The sequence below is a fragment of the Strigops habroptila genome, chromosome 17 (genome assembly GCF_004027225.2).
Source record: "Strigops habroptila isolate Jane chromosome 17, bStrHab1.2.pri, whole genome shotgun sequence".
NCBI classification, from domain to species: Eukaryota; Metazoa; Chordata; class Aves; order Psittaciformes; family Psittacidae; genus Strigops; species Strigops habroptila.
Window position 1 is genome coordinate 3,714,775 of NC_044293.2, and position 22,971 is coordinate 3,737,745.

The 22,971-nt window shown below is 47.0% G+C and overlaps 1 protein-coding gene across 1 annotated transcript; it reads left to right on the top strand.

Annotated features, from left to right (window-relative positions):
• LOC115616272 (protein Aster-B) lies at positions 1-22,962 on the top strand. Its single transcript, XM_030505311.1, has 17 exons — positions 1-963; positions 2,582-2,666; positions 3,503-3,606; positions 3,746-3,841; positions 4,308-4,388; positions 5,501-5,616; positions 6,052-6,208; positions 6,925-7,114; positions 7,452-7,595; positions 8,055-8,173; positions 9,240-9,382; positions 10,035-10,138; positions 10,702-10,905; positions 11,132-11,222; positions 12,999-13,106; positions 16,822-16,939; positions 17,249-22,962. The coding sequence occupies exons 1-17, from the start codon at positions 835-837 to the stop codon at positions 17,336-17,338; spliced, it is 2,079 nt and encodes a 692-aa protein (XP_030361171.1). The 5' UTR covers positions 1-834; the 3' UTR covers positions 17,339-22,962.
• The last annotated feature ends 9 nt before the right edge of the window (positions 22,963-22,971 follow it).

Genomic DNA, 22,971 nt, shown 5'->3' on the forward strand with positions numbered 1-22,971 from the left:
ATAGGAGTAGCGGATCCCTTAAGATTCCTAGCTCTGTGTGTCTCACATGCCTGATTCCTCATCGCTATATGCTTTAGACTGGTCTCTCTTTACTCCCCTCGCGCCTCCCCCAGTACACTCTGTCCAGCAACTTTCCATTACAGGAAACATCTGCTGGGAGGCAGGGCTGAGCCCGGGTTACTGCAGGGCATTGGCCGACAGCATTACCCAGCTACAGTGACTTAAAGCATGTGTGAGTCGTTTTGGGATCTTCCCCACCCGCTCCTTCCATGAGAAGCTGTCACAAAGACTGGAGCTGCCTTTCGGAGCAGAAAGGGAACAGAGAGGAGACGCTGAAGGAATGAAAGTGACTGCTTTCTGGTTGAAAAAGGTGGAAATAAACCCAAGCTGAAGCCTCCAAGCTGTTGGTCCTGGTGGTTGGAGGTATACCAATTACCAGCTCCTGTGCATCAGACCTTGGTTGGGAGCTGCAGATGCCTTGCACAGACCTGCCTGGGACCACTCAGGCTGTCAGCATCTCTGCAGTGCTGCTTTAAGGGATGCCCACAGCAAGAAGGTGGTGAGGCTGGAGCAGAAGAGCACCAAGGTTGCCTGCCAGCACGCTTACCCCAATGAGCCACTTCTGCAAAGTCCTCTGGAGGGTAAACCCTCTCTCAGATGTACAGAACCTGCTAGGACAGGCGACCTGAATGCAAGCAGAAGCATAGGGGAGGGCACATAAACCCCTGCCAAGCTGCTGTATCTCTTTCGACTTTGAATCTAAACAAGAAGCGGTGACAGCAGGAACAGGAAAAGTTTGACTGGGAACACAGGGAGCTGTGCAGTGGGAGCACTATGGATTCTTTGCTGGAGTGCGGGTCTCTCTGGGATCTGGTGCTGGATCAGGAGCTGCCGTGTCTGCAGAGGGACCTGGAGGGGTTTGTCGACTTATCGCAAGAATATGGATCAGATGAACTTCCAGCTGTGAGTGTCTCTGAACCCAACTGTTTGTCACTAACAGAAGCTCTGGTGCTGAGCAGAAGTGTCTGTTGTAGTATAGGTTTTAGACAGGTCAGAGCATCCCTTACTGCAGGGAAGCGAGGAGAGCACCCCTCCACATGAAACTGTACTGCTAAGCTGGGTTGCTGTAATGCACTGAACCCAAAGCTTGGAGCTGATTGTGTTCCCCTCCGTCCTTTCCCATCCTGTCTGCTTGTCCCAGGAAATCTTGGGCTTGGGGCTCTTACCGGAGCCCATCTCTGACCAAGATCTTTTCCAGATGTTCAGACTAGCAGCTTGGTAAGTAAAATCCATATTTCTGTCATCTGCTGGTTGGCAGATTTTACTCAGAAGTAAGAGACTTTCATTGGGGACCACAGGACTGGAGCAAAGTGCTAAGTTGATGTTAAAAGAGATGGTTTCTAGTTCATTGAATTGGTGTGAGGGAGAGGGAGTGCTTTTGGGACATGGGGGATTGTCTGTGATTCTTTCTTTGATTTGACAGCATTTGTAAAGCCAATGCTAAATAAACTTCCTATTCCTCCCACCCCTGTGACCCTGACACCACCATTCTCAAACAGAAGCTACCTTCTATAATCACGTTGAATTCTGGGGCCCAGGGAGGCTCCCTTTCTGCTTTGGAATATTTGCACTGCAGAGCTAGAAGAGATGGGAGAGGGTTGTTGAGAGGAAATGGAGATGGGAAGGGAAAAGGTTGTACCCCAGGTTGCTTTGCCTTTCCTACATGTGGGAGAAAGAGCATAATAGATCAGGTAGGAGATATGGGTCTCCTGAATTTGGACATGCCTCTATTCTGGTCAACTCTGCCTTCAGAAAATGCCCTGGCTGTTCTGAGCAGCTGCCAGCATGGGCACGGTGTGCAGGGGCGTCTGACATGGGCAGAGGCACATTATAGGGTGGTAAACACCAGAGAGAAGCCAGCTGCTGGGCTCCCTCCAGCCAACAGCACCATGAGGCCAAGTGTCTGCAGAATGAGTGCGAAACACAGTTGAGTCCCTATGAGAGCCTCTTCTGAGCCCCACAGGAGTGTTCTCGGTGTACAGTGGGTAGTTGTGGTTGACTGACTGACCAGCACTTGATGGGGAGAGGAATGGGGTGACTGCAGTATTCCTGAGCTCTTGTGACAGTGACTGTTCAAGTCCCTCTGGTAGGGCTGCAAGTCTACTAAAGCATCTATTTTGCTGTGTTGCTGTGTGTTCCTGGGAGAGCTGGGGCTTGGTGGCAAACTGATGCACTGCAAACAGCATGTTTCATACCTTGTACAGTCTAGGACTGCAGGAAAAGAGGTTTCTCCTGCAGCCACAGCTTCCATACGATTCCGTTTTGCTACTTAGCAAATATGGGTATACCTCTTCTGCTCTGTACTTGCTCCTCCAAGTCAGGTTCTCCTCTTTTTCTCACTTAATGCACTAAATCCCAAATCCTCCCATCTGTGTGTCTGCTGTGATGGGGAGATCCTAGCCTCACGCTTTGTAAGTGCATCTGATTCCCCTTCTCCTTGCCAAGGTGTTCCCGTTTTCCCACTCCATTTCTCTGTACTCATGCCTGCCCCTCTCTTTAACAGGCACTCTGTTATTTGCAGGTATTGAGTCCAACTTACAAACAGCGGAATGAAGACTTCAGGAAACTCTTCAAGCAGCTTCCTGACACAGAGCGCCTCATCGTAGGTAAGGTGGAGCCTATGGTTTGGGGAGGATATCCAGCACACATGCATGCAGCTTGTTCTTCTTCAAAGAGGTTGCCACCAAGGAACAAGCCCATTGTGTCCCTCTTGTGCACAGATGGAACCCCTCCTCACCATTTCTGATGGATTTTATCTCTTTTTCTTCAGAGAGCAACGCTGATTTGCATCAGCTATGGCTCTGTTCCCTCATGATACGAGGAGCATGTTTTCCTCCACAGTGCTCCCCCAGACCTGACAGTGTGTCAGCCTTGGAGCTCATTCCTCTTTTGGTCAGGGTTGCATGTCTCAACATGTGTGCCACTGAGTTTCCCTATTTTCCAACATCTCTGGTGCTCCCTGCTCACGCATGACTGCCCTTCACATATCCATTTAGTCTTTGCCCTTGCAGTTGATTAGTGACTGCCTAGTGCATTGCATCTGTTCTTTTATTTTATGTAACTGGTGATCTCATACCATGTCTCATCCTGTTGAAAAGTGCATGTTCTTAGCAGGGGAATAGAAATGGTTTAGGATGGTTAAAATGGGAGGGAAATGAAGTAGAAGGCAAAAAGGAAAAGACACGTAATAGTACATGGGATGCTAATAAGGCAAATTCATCAGTCACTAAGAGAGATTGTCTTTGACATGCCCTTAGGAGGAATCATAACCCACTGGACAGAGCAGCAGCTGTGGCTCAGTTCCTTCTGGCTCTGCCTTTGGGTTTCATCAGCACTGCACTGAGTAGCTTCTTCTCTTGCTGCTGCTGCTTACCCTCACCTTTAGGCTGTCCCATCTCCTGATTTTGGTCCTCCTCAATGACTCTTTGTTGTCCACCCACAGATTACTCATGCGCACTACAAAGAGACATTCTCCTGCAGGGCCGCCTCTACCTCTCTGAAAACTGGATCTGCTTTTACAGCAACATCTTCCGCTGGGAGACACTGGTAAGGCTGTCACACTCTGCACGTGTTCTGTGCCAGCAGATCTGCTGACACGGCTTTAAAAGCACTCTTCCCGTTGTCTTCCTCATCTTTACCTGTGTTCTTTCTCTGCCGTCCCCTTTCTGCATGGCTCTGACTGCAGCTGACGGTTCGCTTGAAGGATATCTGCTCGATGACCAAGGAAAAAACAGCACGGCTCATTCCTAATGCCATCCAAGTTTGCACTGACACTGAAAAGGTACATCCTTGAAGCCGCCACCTCCAGGGCCACCCCTTATGGCTGGCAGGGGCAGGGAATGTTGCGGGATTGAGTGCTTGTGCTACCTGGAGCCTGGGAGGAGGCACCAAGGTGTAGAGCTTCTGCAGATCTCAGGCTGAGGCTGGAACACATGTTGATCATATGTGGGGTGTTGAAACAGGTAGAAGATCTGGGTTATTTAGTAGCACATCTCAAACAGAACTGTTTCTGTGCTCAGATGCAAGTGAGAGGCCTTACAGCTGATTCTCAGTTTAAGCATCCCTGGGTGAGAAGCACTCAGCCTACCTGTGAGGCCTTCAGTTCTTGTACCTAAGAACGAAGTAGCTGTGCTCTGTGGCTTGCTTTGAACTGCAGCTGGGAAGTGAACCGAACAGGCTTGGCTCTTCTTCTTCCCTTTGTTGGGTCTTTTCTGAACTGATTTTCCTCTCCATCTCTTCCCATTCAGCACTTTTTTACTTCCTTTGGGGCTCGAGACAGGACGTACATGATGATGTTCAGACTGTGGCAGAATGCTCTCCTTGACAAGGTACAGTCACCAGCCCCTCAATGCTGGAGTGGGATGGAAGGGAGGTGATGAATATATGCAGATGTGACTAATGTATATGCATAAGAAGACATAGGGACAGTAAGCACATGTGTTTAGGTACATCACTGCAGGTGAAATTCTCTCTTCTCACATGGAACTCTGTATATACAGACGTTGCATATGCAGGAGATCCCACTTTGCCTCTGCTAAGGTGTGGAAACATGTGTCTTAGGAAGGAGGTTTTTTTGTGGTCCATAATGCGAGTGAAACAGCCCAGAAGAGAAGAGTTTAAAATGGAACAGAAACAGCTCACTGCATACGCAAAGCTCTTCCTAAGTCTGTGTGTAGGCTTCAAGATAGGACAGAAAAGGAGCGTGTGTTCAGGGCATCCCAAAACCAACCAGTGTTGGGTGAGGGTAAAGGGCTCAGTGGGTTGGATTGTACAATAAAGCAGGACATGCACCTGCTGTGAAGGGGCCCCATTTGTCCTGTATTTGATCCCAGTATCTGTTCCACAATCCATTGAGTATTTCTGGCCTCCCTGCGGGAGCAACACTCATGAACTGACATTATGGTGCTCCCAGCATTTCGGGATGTTTCTGGCTTGAGTTCATACCGTGCTGGAAGGTTTAAGTAATCAAGCACCCAGAATACCCTGTCCTGAAAATGGGGGTTGTATTTGGTATGCCAAAGGATCGCTTTGCGTTGGGCAGCTTCTGTTGCTGCCATATGCTGTCATTTGATCAGCCTTTTGGAGTTCCTAACGAAATTCAGTGTCCTTGCTTTCAAGGGCAAAGCAAATGGGAATGGAGATAAAGACAGGAACCACATCCAGAGCTCCTTTTCCAAATGTAGGATCCATACCTGCAGGAGAGAGGGAGAAAGAACCTGGTCCTTTTCTCCTGATGTGAATTAGAGTGCATGTGGGAAGAAGGTGAAACACAGATAGATATTTTCAGGAGAAAACTTTCTCATTATAGGCTTTTTCCCCCATATTTTTTATTGCTACTTTTGGGAGCCAGATTATATATTTCCCGCCTTATCCCATGCAGTAACTATGGGAAGAATATTCTCAGGTGAAAATCTATGCTGTTCTCTGTTCCCTCTTTTAGCCTCTCTGTCCAAAGGAGCTCTGGCACTTTGTCCACCAGTGTTATGGGAACGAGCTGGGTCTGACCAGTGATGATGAAGATTATGTGCCTCCTGACGATGACTTCAACACAATGGGGTGAGTGAGGAGGAGTAAACTCTGCTTGTGATGAAGAAAAGATGGCTTCAGGAGAGCAGGAGTCCTGATATACATTGCATCCCTCAAACTGCTGATTGTCCCCGGTGAGAGATGCTGGCTTCTGGCCAAATGTTTGCCCTTAAATGTGTAACATCTATAAAGCTGAAAGCACACCATGGAAGTTGGCAGGGATGAAATGCCTGCCTCTCTACCTGCTGGGCTAGATGAGCAACTCTGTAAATGCCAAAGCATCCCATCACAAGGCCAGTCAGTGTGTTACACGTCAGAAAGTCCTGATGTTCCCTGTACTGAGCCATTTCTGCTCCCAGTTAGCCTGGAAACCTCATAGAAATGTTCTTACTTGCTCTGTGTGTCCAGTTGTAGCTGTACTGAGAGGGGTAAACATAAAAACCTGTGTTCTCTGTGGCGTCTCAGCTACTGTGAAGAAATACCTGTGGAAGAGAATGAAGTCAACGACAGCTCCTCCAAAAGCAGCATGGAGGCCAAGCCAGAAGCTAGCCCTCAGCTGCCAAAGAAATCTGTCACTGCCAGCACACTGACATCCACAGGAAGCAGTGAAGCACCAGCCTCAGTAAGTGCTTCCTTTGTTGCAATGGGAGCAGCACTCCTTTCCTTTGGGATCCAGCTCATTGTCTTTGATGTTTATCCTGCAGCTCCTCTTCCACTGCAGCAAACTTTGGTCCTCAAGTCAGTGCTATCTATATGCATGGCTTTCGGCCATGAAAAGGTGTCCAAAGTATGCCTAAAGTCCTAAAAGCCAGTGAACTTGGGACTTTTAGATGAAAGTAAATGGAGTGTTGGAGATAAAAGGGTTATAATTTCTTCTCTGCCTTCAATTATTCCCTAGGAAACAGTGTGTACCCTCCTAGTATTGCAGCAGAGCAGACCTTGTTTAGATCATAGAATCATAGAATAGTTAGGGTTGGAAGGGGCCTTAAGATGATCTAGTTCCAGCCCCCTAGATATAACCTTAGATTTTCCTAGCTATATAGGGCTTGTTTGGTAGCAAATCTAGTGTTGTCGATGTGCTTGTCTGAACAAAAAGCCCTATGTACATCCCCAGCTAGAGCTGTATGTGGTTCTTGGAGCGGAGGTGACCTAATGTGTCCACGTGTTTTACAAACAGTGTATGGTAACCTTCCTCCTCTCTCTATTATTTAATTTCTGGACAAGTTGAGGCCAAATGCTCACAGGTATGAAAACTGGCTCAAGGATGTACAGCTTTGAGAAATAACCCCCATTTCCAGGTGGTGATCTTGCCCTTGTTGTGCTCTCTCCTTGCTGCAGTTTGATGGAGTGCTACCGGAGGAGGAGGAGGCAGTGGCAGAGAGTCCTGTGGAAAAAGACATTGGCATTGCAAATATCATGGCAGAGAAGATAGAGATCATCAGCCCCGTGAACTCCCCTTCCCTAGACTTCAATGACAACGAAGACATTCCCACTGAGCTCAGTGACTCCTCAGAGACTCATGATGAAGGTATGTGGGGAAGGGCTGTTCCATCAGCGTTGTTTTCAGCCTTTCCCCATCCTTTCGTGTGAGGGACTGAATATTGAATTCCTTTTCTGGAATCTAAAGGTTCAGAAGATGCAAAGAATTCCCATCCTTGGGGATGCAGGTTACTTGGAAGGATGTCCCTAAAATAACCTATGTAGTTAATTACCCCTTCTGACATCCCAACTGTTTGAAGAAAAGGGTTACAATTACCTCCTTTGGGTTCCTTCTTCACTAATACTAATGTCTTGGTGCTGTGAAAGCCCAGCCTCTGACATTGGCATGGATCGTGACTGGGCTTTGTGGACCTGTTTCCCTACAGGGGAAGTCCAAGCCTTTTATGAGGATCTGAACGGGCGCCAGTATGTGAACGAGGTGTTCAACTTCAGCGTGGACAAGCTGTATGACTTGCTCTTCACGGACTCCCAGTTCCAGAGGGACTTCATGGAACAGCGCCGCTTCTCCGGTGGGCTATCTAGCTTTATGTTCTAAGAGCCAGCTCTAAGCATATGGAGGAAGCAGACTCTTATTTCTGAACATCAGCTAAGGCTGATCCTATGTTCAAGGCTTAAGAGTGTCAGCAGAAAGCTTTTCTAGCTCCACACCACACACTGGCACAGACTGTGCAGTTGATGGTGCAAAAAGAGTGTCCCTTGGCATGCTGTAGTCCTCCTTTCCCTGTAACTGAAGGTTTAAAGCTGAAGCAGCTAGGTCTCCTGTACTAAATGTGGATATTTTCCCCTCTTCCAAGTGCAGGGAAAGAGGCAGAGGCTGGGGACATTTCTTTCACACTCAGTTGAGCTCTAGTGCTTCTGCAGCCAAGGGGAAGGAGATACTGTCCTGAGTGTGGTCATGCCTTTCCCTAGGGAACTGACCCGAGATCCCTCTCCAATTACTTGAAGGGAATATTGTTTTGTCCTCTCAGATATTATCTTTCATCCCTGGAAGAAGGAAGAAAATGGCAATCAGACCAGAGTGATCTTGTATACCATTACCCTCACCAACCCTCTGGCCCCCAAAACTGCCACTGTCACTGAGACACAGGTATGTGGAAGTGGAGAGCAGGGGTGTAATGCTCTGTAGAAATAGATCTGTGATTGATTTCCTTGCCTTGGGCATGCTGCTTTGCACATTATCATTCACCATATCCATTTTCCTTTACCCATTTTTCTTGTATAAACTTGCTACCCAGTATCACTGCAAATGCCAATAACTAATCTTACACTCACACCGGATTGCATTGCAAGGAAAGGGCTGTACATCTTCCAGCAGAAGCAGAGTTGTTTGGGAACAAGCCAGCACATGCTAACAGCAGTGTGTGTCACCCAAACTGGTGCCTTTTGAGCTGTGGTCAGTCCAGCAGATGTTATTCATGAGCAGTGCACAAGAAGGTCAGATACTGTCTGGCCAGTCCTTTTCACAACTCTATATAGAGATGTCAAGGCTTTTTAATTACTGGTGAGGACAATTAGATGACCTGTTTAAAGTGATGGGTAAAGGGAGCAGCACACTGTCAGGCAGACAAGGACGTGGCCCATTTTATATTTGAGTTTGGGGTCAAGCACCAAGGTGCACTTTGCTGTGTCCTTGCTGCAGAGGTACATGGAAATAGTCTGTAAGAAAACCTGTGATGTGTGTATGGATCAGGTCAGAAGCACATAAAAGAAGTAATTGACAAGTTTATATAGTGTTTAGAACCACAGAATCATTTATGCTAGAAAGGACCTCTGCTCAAAGCAGGGCCATTTTAGATCAGATTGCTCCCTGACAAGCCAAACATCAGTTTAATGAGGTCCCAAAGGACTGGTCCTCGTGTGGTAGTGTATGTAACTACATCTCTGGTACAAAATGCTGGGGGTTCATCTGCTAGGGCTGAATGGCCCTTTTGAAATATGCGCTTGAGAAACATCTGAGTGTGAAACCCTTGGTTTCCTCAAGCTTGCCTTCCCTTAAAGGTGGGCTGTTAACAGAAGTGCAGAGATGGGGCTTGGGTATGGGCTTGGGTATTCGTGGTAGAGCTGTCTTAGTAAAGTGCTGATGAAAGTGCCAACCTATCAAAGCCATGTTCTAACCAGACTAATAGTTGCCTTGCATGCTGTCTTTTATGCAGACAATGTACAAAGCCAGCCAAGAAAGCGAGTGCTATGTCATAGATGCAGAGGTGCTAACTCACGACGTCCCCTACCATGATTATTTCTACACCATTAACCGCTACACGTTGACTCGTGTTGCCAGAAACAAAAGCCGACTCAGGTACACTTCTTGGGGGAGTAAAAAGAGCTTTAATAATGACCAAAAGGCACCTTTGGGTGGGAGTTCTGCTGTTTGGTGTGTTAAAAGGGGCTGGGGAGAACTTTGCCTTATTTCTTTGTCCTGTCATGAAGAGTTGCCACAGGGGCAATAGCCTACTGTAGTGACACTGGACAGACAACAGACCCAATGCAGAGGAGTTATAGCTGGGTCAGGGAGAGCCTTTACACGCTTTTCTTGCCCCCTCCTTGGAAGCAATGGTTTGCAGGGCCAGTTGTCACACACAATCAACACGTGACAAGCAATAGGACATACTTGCAGGGACTGTGCTTCTGAGATGGGTTTGGGAGGAAAAGGGGAGGAATTTGGTGCCAGGCAAAGCTTTAGGCTTCGATAAGCAATGTAAATGCCTGCCTGCCACATGGCTGAAGGTCTTGGGAGTCCTCTTGGGGGATGCTCTTGTGATGCCTTCCTGCCACTGCCTTTGGAAGGCCTTTTCAGGCAATGCTTGTCCTAGAGAAACATGAAGGGCTGAGACCATTCCAGAAATAACAGGGTGCATGATTATTTCTCACTTATTATTGACAAAGGATTGTGAATTGACGTCGCCTCCAGGAAGCAAAACTGGAAGAATGATTTTCCTTTCTTCCCATAGGGTTTCCACAGAGCTACGTTACAGGAAACAGCCTTGGGGGCTGGTGAAATCCTTCATCGAGAAGAACTTTTGGAGTGGCCTGGAAGATTATTTCCGTCATTTGGGTAAGAGCAGTGATGAGTGGAGCTGCACAGTGTGGCACCTTCCACAGTTTATGCATGCATCCCTCCAGCATGACATAGTCATACCTGCTGCCAGCCTACTGGGGATCAGACCTTGGAGGGTGAAACAATGAAGTGTGTTGCTGGTTCTTCTGACATATGTTTCTTATGCTTAAAAGGCTGTGTTATGTATGCTCTCAGACAGTTATGTAGGAAAACACATTTTCAAATGCTTTTTGCATGATAAGCCTAATTTCCAAGTAAGGGCTGCTCTCGAGGAAGAACTCTAAGACATGGAAGTGTTCAAAAACCATGTAGATGAGGCCCTCAGTGATATGGTTTAGTGGTTGTCTTGGCAGTCATGCGGTAATGGTCGGACTTCATGATCTTAAAGGTCTTTTCTAACCTAATTGATTATATGATGCTATGATGTGTGGTGCATCCTTTGTCATGGGCCTCTCAGACCCTGCCAGCCTCTGTTGGCTGTGCCGTTAGAGTGCTTTAGTCTGTATCTATGCAAGGCTAAGACCACTTCTATTAAACACTTCCCCTTGCTGCCCCTGCAGAGAGTGAGCTGACCAAGACGGAGAGCACGTACCTGGCTGAGGTGCACAGACAATCCCCCAAAGAGAAGGTGAGCAAGCAATCAACCGTGCGCCGGAGGAAACGCACCCATGCCCACCTGCGGGTGCCGCACTTGGAGGAGGTGCTGAGCCCCGTCACCACCCCTACCGACGAGGAGGTTGCTCATCGGATCAAGCATGTGGCAGGTAAGGAACCCCACATCCCTCATTGCTTCGTGGAGGGTTAATGGGAAGAGGGGACAGGGCTTTCCAGGGCAGGGAGGATGGATTGGATTGATTTGATTTGATTTTGATTTGATTTGATTTTGATTGATTTGATTTGATTTGATGAGATGGAGGAGGGAGTAAACGGAAGAGGGCTGCCCTCCCCACTGGACAGCATCTCCTAACCTAAACTCATCCATCTCCTCAGGTTCCACTCAGACACGGCATATCCCTGAGGAGAGCCCCAGTGGCTTCCACCTGCAGAGTGTCTCCAAGCTGCTCCTTGTCATCAGTTTTGTGTAAGTGATTTTCTTTGCTTTCCTTGTCAGCCTTTTAACAGCTTTGGTCCTTTTGTGTTCCGTGCTCCCCTGAGTCAGTTTTTACTCACACATATTCCTCTCTAGTCCTAGACTTTGTGCAGCACAGAGAGCAGAAAAGCAATGACAGGCAATCTTTTGTCTGGCTTGGTCCCAGCTTTTGTCAGTGTTTAGCTGGCCACTGATCTGGCTCTGTAGGTTCTGGATCTTATTTTATCAAATGCTTAAAGTAAATTAAGTACTTAAATAAATTAAAGTACTTGATATTTAAGAGAGAAGGAATCCAACAAGTAGAAAGTATTTATTATTTCAAGGACTCAATTTAGAGATTTTCAGTGACATTTAGAAGCTGTGGTTTTGGTTTTAGTGAATTTAAGTCATTTAATGCAATCTGCCAACAAACTAGCTGTTATCATGAAAGTTGACCATGCCAGGCTCCCTGGGAGTTATTATGCTACCGCAACAGGGCTCAGTATATGTGAGGAGTCTGTGACTTCTTTCCTCTGGTCTGGCAAAACCTATTAGGATCTGGTCCTCGGCAATGGTTTTGATGAGAGATACCATCTCAGAAACAAACTGGACCGTTTAGAGATGATTTCTGCAAATAAGGGTAGAAATACAAGAAGCAAGAGAGATTGGTGTGGTTTCACTAGCTCAGCAGCAGGAAGTGTGTTTGGTTCAGGTCCCTTTTCTGCCACCACCTATCACAGTGGTGAGTCTTGGATTTGGCTGGATGTGTGCTCAAAGGGAGCTGGCTAGGGCTCCTCGTACCCCTGTGCTCAGTCTTTATGCCTAATCTCAGGTGTATTTACTGTTTCTCTGCCTCTTGGTAAGTAGCTTTCATGTGTTAGTGCTGCAGCGGATGCTGGGCTGGCGCTGTGAGGCGGTACAGGAGCAGTCCAAACACAGCGGGGTTTTCATCATATAGGGAAAGGGAAGCAGACTGTTAAACCCCGAGGAACAGCAGAACTTGGGCTCATTCTTAAGCTCCACTTGCCTTTTAGCGAGGTGGGAAGAAGCTGAATTGTAGCCTGACGTTGCTTTTCAATTTGAGCTCCTTCCTGCATTTTCTTTTCCCAGTGGGGATAAAGACTGCAGAGGTTTGCAGCAGCGGCCCAGCTAGTTGCTGTAATGATGGGTAAGGTGATGTAAAGCAATGTAAAGATGAGAAGACAGCCTTGTGCTCTCTTTTGCCCACACAGCTCAGCTTTTGCTGAACACTTATCACCATTAATTGCAGGCACACAGTTAGGTATCTATTCTTCTTGCCTCTCTTCCCACCGTTCCTTTCTTCCCTCCTCTCCCCATGTATCTTCCGCACTATTGAGCCTTCTCCCCTCAGCCCTGTTTCTCCTGTTCTGTGTTGGTCTGTTTCTAACCTGCAGCTACTCCCTCTTTTCTCTTCCCTGCTCCCATTAGGATCTGTTTCAGGTACTGTCTCTCTCTTTTTTACCTCTTTACTCTCCCATTTCCCTCCCTTTCTCTGCATTCAGCTCATCCACTCACCCAACCTGCTCTGTCTGACCCATCATCCCTGTCTTTCTGTCTCCTGTCTTCCTTGCTCACACATTTGTCCCACCAGGTGAAGCTTTGGGTTCTGATCACCTTTTTCTTTTAAATTAGATTAAAATCTAATTTAATTAGATTAAATTCCCACTCACATACAGCGTGGACCTTGACACCTTCTGAAAGCTTTGGGTGTGACTGGCAAGCAGTGGCTATGCAGTGCTCCTAATGAATGGTTTTCTTTATTCCCAGTCTGGTGCTGCTGGTCATTCTCAACATGATGCTGTTCTACAAGCTCTGGATGTTAGAATATACTACACAGACACTCACGGCGTGGCAGGGCTTGCGGCTGCAGGAGAGGTACTGTCACATCTGCTTTGTACTGGGCCTGTGACACATAATCGGCTATTAGATAAGTGTTGTGAAAGGTACAGTTCCAGATGTCAGGAAGTTGTTGGAGCATGGGAGGAAGAGAAGGATCACAAGGAGAACACAGGGCACAGTTCCTGGCAGTAGTAGATGGGAAGCAGGGAAATGTGATTGCAGATTGATTTAATTTCCTTAGTAATTGGTAGCACAGAACCTTGTCCAAGGCTTTTTGGACATCTTATTTCAGTATAGTGTCTGCTTGGTGTGTGCTGTGTAGAGCTCTATGCTGTATTTCCTTGGCAGAAAGCATGACAACAGCTACACTGAGTTTATTTGTTGGTATCAATCTTTATTGCATAGACTTCCCCCTCGTGTCTAGGGTCAAAGGCAACCAGACAGTTGCATCTCCCATGATGTGCATGTACAGTGGAGCTGGTGTCCCTTAGCTGCTTGTTTATAATGATAGCCAGACACTTTGTGTTTGGAATTCCTCCTGGCATTCTTAGGTGAATGGTCTTTTTACATACGTAAGTGCTGCCTGAATAGTTTTCTCCTCTATTTTCAGAGGTTGAGGAGATCCTGAGTCCCCTTTACTAGGTGTTTTTGTCCCCTTCTGTCCCCTTTCTGGCTGTATTTCTGTGCAGTCACAGTTGTTCCCTTGCAAAGCTGGGTTTGACTTTAAGCATCCCCTAGCCCTGTTACTGTCTGATGACTTTTTTTGCCTGATTTGCCTCATGTTTTGAGCTTTTTCATTTCTCCTTATTTTCTCCATAATAGCCCTACTATTTTCCTATGGATATATGTAATAAGGGATTGTGCCTGCTTTATGTGCCTCTGGCACTCCTGCATTTATTTGGACCACCCCACTATAGTATTTAAGTATAGGATTTATGTGCTGTTTGTATGCTTCTTGTAACATGTGGTATTGGGAATGACAAGAGTAGCTCTTCCCTCCCTGCCCACACAGGTAACTAACTCCACTGTGTTTCACCCATGATTGCTGTGGAATCTGCTGGACTAGAGGCTGGATGGAAGCAGAAGCATTCAGTTTGAGGCTCTACAGACTTTTTCCATATATATTTCATACGTTTTTCCATATATATATTTTTCCATACCTGGTTCTATTGAGACTTCAGTTCTCTATGGGCAGTGATGCAGTCCTCCAGACTCAGTGTACCAATCCTAAGTGGGTAGCCTCTCCCCTCAGACAAGGAAAGCAGTAACACTGCTACTAACAGAGACTAGCATTAATGACCATGGGAGTAGATCCATTTTTCACTTATATTGGTTTTTATTGTCATGTTTCATCAACATTTCTTTGCTGTATCTCCAGGGCTGGAGCCAGCTGAGCAGGGCAGGCACTGATGGGAGGATGTCCAGGCTGAACAGTGCTGCTCCTTGGGACCATGCAATGGGCTAGGGGCAGCACAAGGAGCTTTGCTGGCTGAGGTGAGGTGAATCCCAGTCGAGCAGAGCAACACAAGGAGTGTGGCCAAGGCATTAGCATGGTAGTTGGCAGGAAGGCACAGCAGCGGCACCTGGGTCCCCTTGGTTCTAAGGTAAGAAAAGAACATGTTAAACTATCACATTGCATTGAAGGGAGAAAGGAGGAATTTACCCAAGAAGTGAATTCTAGCTGTGGATGTGCCCTCATGAACACATGGACTTCCACAAGGGAGGCTTGAACATCTCTGCTGTAGAGGGAGGAAATTAGCTATGGTAGAAAGTAACAGAGCCCAAAAATTGAGGAAATACTTTTTAGCTATCTATCTTGGAAACCAGAAGAGTCCAAAAAGGTAAGTAGAAGACATCTAGCTATCTATCTTGGAAACAGGGAATTAGAAGACTCAATAGGAAAGACTTCAGGAAAGATTTATGGTTATGTTAGAAAGTAGCAGAGCCCAAAGAGGGAAGCAGAAACCAAAGTAGGAAAGACTTGCCAAAACAGGTACAAGAAAGGGTAGGAAATGTGTGCAGTTATGCTGGAAAATAGCAGAGCTCCAAAAGGGATGTAGAAAACAAAGTAGGGAAGACTTATAACAGAAAGCAGCAGAGTCCAAGAATTAAGCAGGAAGGACATTTTTAGCCATCTTAATAACCAGCAGAGCCCAAAAAGGGAAGACTTCAGGAAAGACTTTCAGCTATGCTAGAAAGTAGCACAGCCCAAGCATTAAGCAGGAAAGCCTTTTTAGCTATCTTGGAAACCAGCAGAGCCCAAACAGGAAGTAGAAGACCCAATAGGAAAGACTTCAGGAAAGATTTCTGGTTACATTAGAAAGTTGCAAAGCTGAAATAGGTAAGTATAAGAGAGTAGGAACCATTTCTGACTCTATTAGAAAGTAGCAGAGCACAAAGAGGGAAGTAGAAGATGAAGAAGGGCAGACCTTTAGCTATCTTAGAAAGCAGCATAGCCCAAATAGGCAAGTAGAATCAAAACACAAAGACTTCTAGTTATGTCAGAAAGCAGCAGAGTCCAAGAAGTAAGCATGAAAGACTTTTTAGCTGTCTTGGAAAGCAGTAGAACCCAATGAAGAAAGCAGAAGAAGACAAAGGAGGAAATACTTCAGGAAAGACTTTTAGCTATCTTAGAAACCAGCAGAGCACAAAGAAGGAAGTAGAAGACAGTAGGAAAGACTTCAGGAAAGATTTCAAGTTATGTTAAAAAGTAGCAGAGCCCAAACAGGTAAGTACAAGACAGAGTAGGAAACATTACTAGTTATGTTACAAACTACCAGAGCACAAAGAGGGAAGCAGAAGACAAAGAAAAGACTTTTAGCTATGTTAAAAGCAACAGAGCCCAAATAGGTAAGTAGAAAATAGTTGGGAAGACTTTTAGTTATGAAGTAAGCAAGAAAGACTTTATAGCTATATACCTAGCAGAGCCTAAAGAGGTAAGTAGAAGACAAAATAGGAAAGACTGTTAGGTGTCTTAAAAGGTAGAGACTTATCTGTCTTAACTGGGGGATGCAGAAGTTAAGAGCCATACCTGTCAGGAGACACGTGCTGAGTGGGGTGCCGTTGCCACACTACCTGCCTCGATGCCACTCCTCATGTCGCTCTGCTCAACTGAGATAGATCCTCTCTGATGTCCAGCCATGCTCTGAGGCCCATCCCATGGCTCCAAGTGGCAGCACTGGGCAGCAAGTCCTGGTGATGTGCCTGGAGCGCTCGTTGTGTCCTGATCCTGCTCCGCTCAGCAGCCTCCAGCCCTGTTTTGGAGGATGAATTGGGCTTGAAGGGAAGGGCTTGATACCTTCATCTACCTGCCATTAAAGAAAGAGCTGCTATTAGTCATAGCAAAGAGAGAGCCTTGTCTTGAAATACAGACCAACACAGAAAGCTGTACAGGGCTACCTCTCCCACCACATTAGGGTGCACTGCACCATTCCCCATCGATGGCTGCAGTGCCATCCCTCAGCATAACACATCTCCCCAGACATGAGAGCACACTGCCTTGGTTCCTCCCACACTACAGCAACTTCTGCAAAAGGCCCATCTTTGCTATTAATTCATACAGAGAACCACTGTATCCAATTTAGGAAATGCTAAGCATGCTTAAAGGCACTTTTGCTCAAGAAAACATTTTACCCTTCAGGGTAAAAAGACACAAACTGATTGATAGACTCTACACGTTCCCCCAACCCACTTTGCTTCCCCTTGGCCTCAGTTTCCCTGTATTCACTCTTGTTCATGTTCTGCCTGACAGGTTACCCCAGTCTCAAACAGAATGGGCCCAGTTACTAGAATCTCAGCAGAAGTATCACGACTCAGAGCTACAGAAATGGCGCGAGATCATCAAATCCTCGGTGATGCTTCTAGATCAGGTGAGACCAGAAGGGTCACCGTGTCCTCCCAGTCCTTCAGCCATACCTGGTTCCACTGTAGTCCCTATGGAGAGGGCTGCTCGCCCCATACCTCATCCAGCTCACCCCATCTCTGTTAGGTGGGAGAATGCTCTCTTATGGGCTCCCATCTTCTCAGTCCCCATTTGTATATCCCACCCCTGATGCACCACTCCCGGATTATGGTATCAATACTTTACATGGAGGAAGGAGGCACCAACAGGGAAAGAAATCCCAGAGCACTCTCACCTCTAGGGTAGCATCACAGTGGAGAAATTTCTTGTCTTGCAGATGAAGGATTCACTAATAAATCTTCAGAATGGCATCGGGTCCCGGGACTTCGGGTCAGATCCAGAGGAGAAACGGAAACGTTTCCACTAACAGGCAGGAATGCAGGAGGCCAGAGGACGGTGTGCAATATGTGTAAATAGGATATATAAATATATATATATAAATATATATATATACAGAATATAAATATATATATTATATACAGATTTTAAGAGAAAAAAAAAAAACAAACAAACAAAGCCTACGTATCGAGAGGAAGGATTGACCTCCAACACTGGCTGAAATGGAGCGTCTCGGTGGTAGTGTGGTGTGTGTGTGTGGGGAGGGCTGTGCTCTCCCGGCACTGAGGTGCGCTTAGGGGCACCTCGGAGTGTGCTCCCCTGGGCCTGTGCACCACCCTTCTGTAATATTCCTGCCTGTCTGTCTGTCTGTCTTATGTTGTTTCAAAGGGAAGCATCAGAGTGAGTGCCCCCCCACCCCTCCTTGTGCATGAAGGTCCCTGGGTGACTGTATTTATCTATACACACAAAGGGGACACTGTCAACTTTCTTACCTTGCTGGCTTCAGGGCAGAGAGGTTTTGGCAGTCGCTGTCAATCCCTTGCAAAACTATTCCACATTCAGAGAGGAGGTCACAATGAGGCTTGCTGTATGGCTGTAGAGAGCAGCTCTCGCTGGCAATCATCTTCTGTACTTCTTGGAGCAGAGATGCCATTTGCTGTGGTGCCAGCCAGCCTGGTTCAGAGAGCAGAGCACAGCATGTAAATGGGCTGAAATGCTTTCTCCAAACACTAGTTTGATGCCTCCTGTTATTGATACTGCATTAATAGCCAAGGAGATGGTGGGAGGGGAGTATCTGCCTACAAGGTGCACGGATGGAGGAGAGCCATGCTGCAGGAAGCACGCTTCCATCCCTTTGACAGTGTCCCCTCTAGTTCTCTGCTTTCTATGTGCTTGGGCCCCTGCCATTAAGCCATCCCTGTGCTGTGAAGATCTACATCGGTGCTGAAAGGGTGAGTGCCTGTGTGACTCCCCGTGATGGGGGAGTAGCCCAACTGGAAAAGCAAACCAAAACTAGTCTCAATTTGCAACTGTTCCCCCTTTCCTGCTCAGCAAATTTCCCTCCTGCCCCTGGTCTGAGAGACTGTTTTGCTCATTCCTTGTCTTAAAAACTCTGTGGGAAAACATTAGGGAGAGAAAAGACAACTTCCTTTCTTACATGACTATATCTACATAGAATCAATGGCTCTGAAAGCCCAGGAGAGGTTAGGAAGGGTCATGGGGACCAAAAAAGAAAAGGAAAGGAAAAAGGGACCACTAGTGGGTGGCAGGATAGATCTGGAGGGTATCCGTGGTGTAAGGTAGCCGACTGGTATCCCTTATAAGCTGGATAGGAGGGCTCTACCTCCATGACTCCTTGCAAGTCAGGTGGTAGAGCTGCATTAAAAAGACATGAAAATCCATTAAATATGGGTTTTCACTTGTTCTAGGGGATAATTCTGGGCTCCTGTTAGCAGGTAAATGAGGAAGAGGGGCAGCAAGACTGTACCCGACACCACTGTGACTGCCTGGGATGCAGGATGCTTGGCTGAATGTTTAATAAATGCTTTTTCATCTTACCCAGCCACCTAGATTAGGTGATGGGTGAGGTCCACAGTCTCCACCTTGTTCCACACTAGGATTTCCCACCTTCTGAAGGGCAGGAGGGAGTCAGCTGCATATTCCCTGTATGCAAACTGTGCAGTTGTAGCTTATCTGCTGTCTCTAGCTCCAATGGGTGCTGAAAGAGCAGGGGACAAAAGGGTGAGCAACTGGTCCTTGTATCTCTGTACCAGCCACTCTCATCTTCATGGAGTTCAAGGAGAACCCTCACAAGCTCCCACATTCCAAAGCACATACAAGTAACCCACTGATTTCTCCCAACCTGCCTATAGTTTGCACAACACATGTCCCACAGAAGACGACTCACATTTGAAGGAGCACAGATGAACACGGGTTATTAAAGAGACATTTACGAGTGTGAAAGCAAGGTACAATTGGGGAAAACATGCCTCAGCAACTAGAGAGTAGTGTGTATTTATGACTATTTATTTAATTTAATGCTGCTGACTACTGTACTTTGTTCCTCCCTGGCTTTGTTCCAGGGAGGCTGCTGAAATGGCTACTGTACAATGAAACTGAGGTGCTAGTGCCTGGGAAGGGTGTTCTGTGGCTTATCTTGGGACAGGAGGGCCCCCCAATTCCCCACTGTCACTTGACACACTGGCAAAGAGTCATGTTCCCCCGTTAGTCACTCCCACAATTACTGTGAGTCTCAAGCACTAACACTCATTCTGCCTGCACATTGCTATAAACTGAGTTTAAGATGTTTGGCCCATATCCTGACACACAGTTATGTTAAATCCTTCAATAAACAGCCTAAGGGTGGCCATCACCAAACAGATCTTGTACATGCAGTGACCTTCAGACCAAGAAAGGTTTCTCTTTACTCAGATTCCTCGTTATTTACTATCTTTTTGCCACTTGACAGCAAGTCTGGCTTGCAGTTGGACAGGATTCATAACCTTTTATTGCCTCTTAATTTATCACAGGAGTAATAAAAGAGAGAAAAGCAAGGTCTTTTTCTTAAGGCAAACCCCATAATGGCACTAAAAGTGAGGGCTGAAAGAAAACCTTGGCGTGTTTTCACCTAGATGCCTTCCTGCCTAGAGCTATGACAGGAATCACCTGCTACTGCAGCTGAGTCCCAGTTGACAGATTAATCCCTTTTGCAGCCACAGACAATGTTGGACCAGTCACTGACAAGATTTCCTGGAGAAATCAGCAATGCTTTCTAGGAGCGAGGCAGAGCAACCTGAATAGTGTTACTTCCACATTCCCTTCGCAGTCACAGCCAAGGTTTCCATTGTCAACGCTTCACATCTTCACTTGCTTACCTGTGCCAGAAACCCCACGTCAATGGCAGGGCTTTTAATAGCTCCTCGCAGCCGTGTTTCCTGCTGAGTGCTCCCTCTGACCCTTCTGCTGCTGCCAATCTGCCAGGTGAGCACAGCTGGGGTTTGGTTTGCAGCATCTGAAAAGCTATAAAGAGATTTCTCACAAAGCATTTCTCCAGCCAAACCTGCAAACTAATGCCAGCAGCTCGTAGCCTAATTCTGGCTGAGTAAGATGTTACCTACTGGGAGGAGGGAGACAGAAGGCTCTGATTTGCCAGTTTGTGTATATTTGGGAGAAGAATATACTTGCTAATCCTAGCTTGCTTCTGTTAAATACATGCCTTTGGCACTTTTACCTTAAAAGAGCTGTGTGGGTTATGGCACCTGGGATGAGCTCAAAGTGAATTTGAGACCTGAATAACTGCTATGCATTCATAAACTAGATACCAAACTATATCTAACGTTCCCAAGACAGGGGCATTGTTAGGTCTGCACATTCTGCTTGAGGGAGAAAGGTACCTGCAATGGTAAGAGTAGGAGTGAGCTACGAGTTAAATGGGTAACTATGCACCAGTTACCTGGTGCTCAACAACTAACTAATAATCCAAGGCAGAAAAACCTCAGTGTTAATTAACTGATACTAACTAACTTCTACATAAGTCCTTTCTGGCTCCCTTAAGTCCTTTGGGAGAAGAGAAAAAGGTCACAACTTTGATTTCCCCTAACATACCTCAGTTGCAATGCTGACATAGAGTGTGCATTTACACTCAGCTTACAGCCTGCCATCCGACTGCCTGGCCCCGCTTGTCTGCTTCAGATCTAATAAAGGGAAGATGAGATGCAACATGCCTTTAGTAGAAGTATGACCCTGTATTGAAAGAGCATAAAGCCAGGGTGTGAGTTAATGTCTATGAAAAACCCCTCTCTGAAGGTCAGGATCCATCTTAGTGCAGCCCTCCTATGCAGGAGGAGGCTAAGGCACAGCAGAGCAAACACAGCACTCCTCTGCAATCAGTGCAGAGCTGCTACACCCTGAGAGGACTTCTCTTGCAGTGTTTCTGTGCTGAACTGGCCATTTTAACCAGGTAGAGCTCTATCAGTCAGTGTCTGCTTCTCCCAATGAGGATGGAAGTGAACCCCTTCCCAGTTTAGAGGTGGGACTTCCACAGCACATGGAAAAGCACAGTCAGTAACAAACACTTTGACTGGCTCAGGGGAGGTGATTCCATCATGTTTGTCAAGGCAGCTGCTGCCATCCCACAGACCAGTGCTTCCTGCAGGACTCCAGAGATCTTTCCGATGGGATCTCTGCCAGGCTCACTGCCACTCATCATAGCACAGTCAGGTGGACTCTGGCTTAGTCTTTTCAGACAGTCTCAGCACTAAATACCCAGCAGGGGCTTGCTTAGAACAATACTGGAACAGAGACTCTTAAACCAAAGCACCTGAGGTAAGTGGCTCACAGAACATTGATGTCAGTGTGGTTCCTGAGAGGGCCCATTCCCCCTGCCCAGCATGCTCTGATCTCTGCAGCACGAGTCTCTCTGTGCCATAATACCTTATTCTAGATGTGCACACTGGCCAAATAATCTCCTCGTGTCTTGATTGAGATTATTTCCCGTCTAGGCAGACAGCATGGGCTTTCCTCAGCATGGTTATGTGCCATGCCCTCCTCTCCTACACACGTTCTGCAGTGCTTGCTATGGCTTTTCCCTCTCCCCTCACACCTTTGCTGCTGGACAATCATTCCCTGTGTCACAGATGGACTGACCTGGTGCTGTCCCTGCTCGCCTTCCCTTGCTACAGTCTGTATGCTCTTTAAGTGAATGTGTTCTATTTTTTTCAGTAGGGAAGAGGATTTCCTTCTGCTGAAGGAATTATATTTGCACATGGCTCAGGGAGGTACCTCCTCTGGCCGTTTCTGTTACCTCACTCATTTAGGCCAATTCCATTGCTAATGTTCAATGGCCACCTTCCCCAACCCAAACTCCCAGAATAGTTAGGGAATAAAACCAACGTGCAGCTCAGGTTCTGGAGCTATTTGGTTGTGTCTCAGTTTCGGCCCCAAGCTGCCCCAGATTTGGGATTTGGGAGTGCGCCTGTTACAAAACAGCATCTTTATCCTGCAAAGAGGTGGAGCCGGTGCCACACACGCCTCACTCCCCATCCTCACAAGCCCACCTCCATCGCGACAGCACTTAACAGAGCAGATACAGCAGCACTAACCTGGCTCTTGGTTGGGGCAGAGGGAGGAGCAGCAGAACCATCGCAGTGTTACAAGGAGTGGCATCGCGGGGCTGTGGCACCTCAGGGACGTGACCATGCTGGTGGCATCCTTCTCCCATCACATGCTTCAGGGGCTGGGTAAAGCTGCTAGAAACCTGGGAGCATGTTCTCCCCACCTGAGGCGCTGGATCCTGCAACCCCAACTACTGTGTGTAACTGCGACTTAACGGGGATTGCATCGCGTTGGCACGGAACGAGGGGTACAATCACCCCTTATGGGGTTCCCCCTGAGCCCAGGAGGTGGGGGGGGCTGTTGGCCAAGGCCTGTAGCACTAAGGTGAACTCTGGGGTGGAGGGGAGGACCCCGCGGTTTTGTTTTAGGAGTTGTCTAACTGTCATAAACTTTGCGCTGTGCGCAAGAACGTGGTAAAATGATAATGAAACTTACCTGCTAGAACCTAGGAGTTGTAAAGGCTGTGCAGCCAAACCTTAATGTAAAGTAGCTAGTACAATGGAAGTACAGTATAAATTAAAACAAAATCTATCAAACAAACAGCGCGAC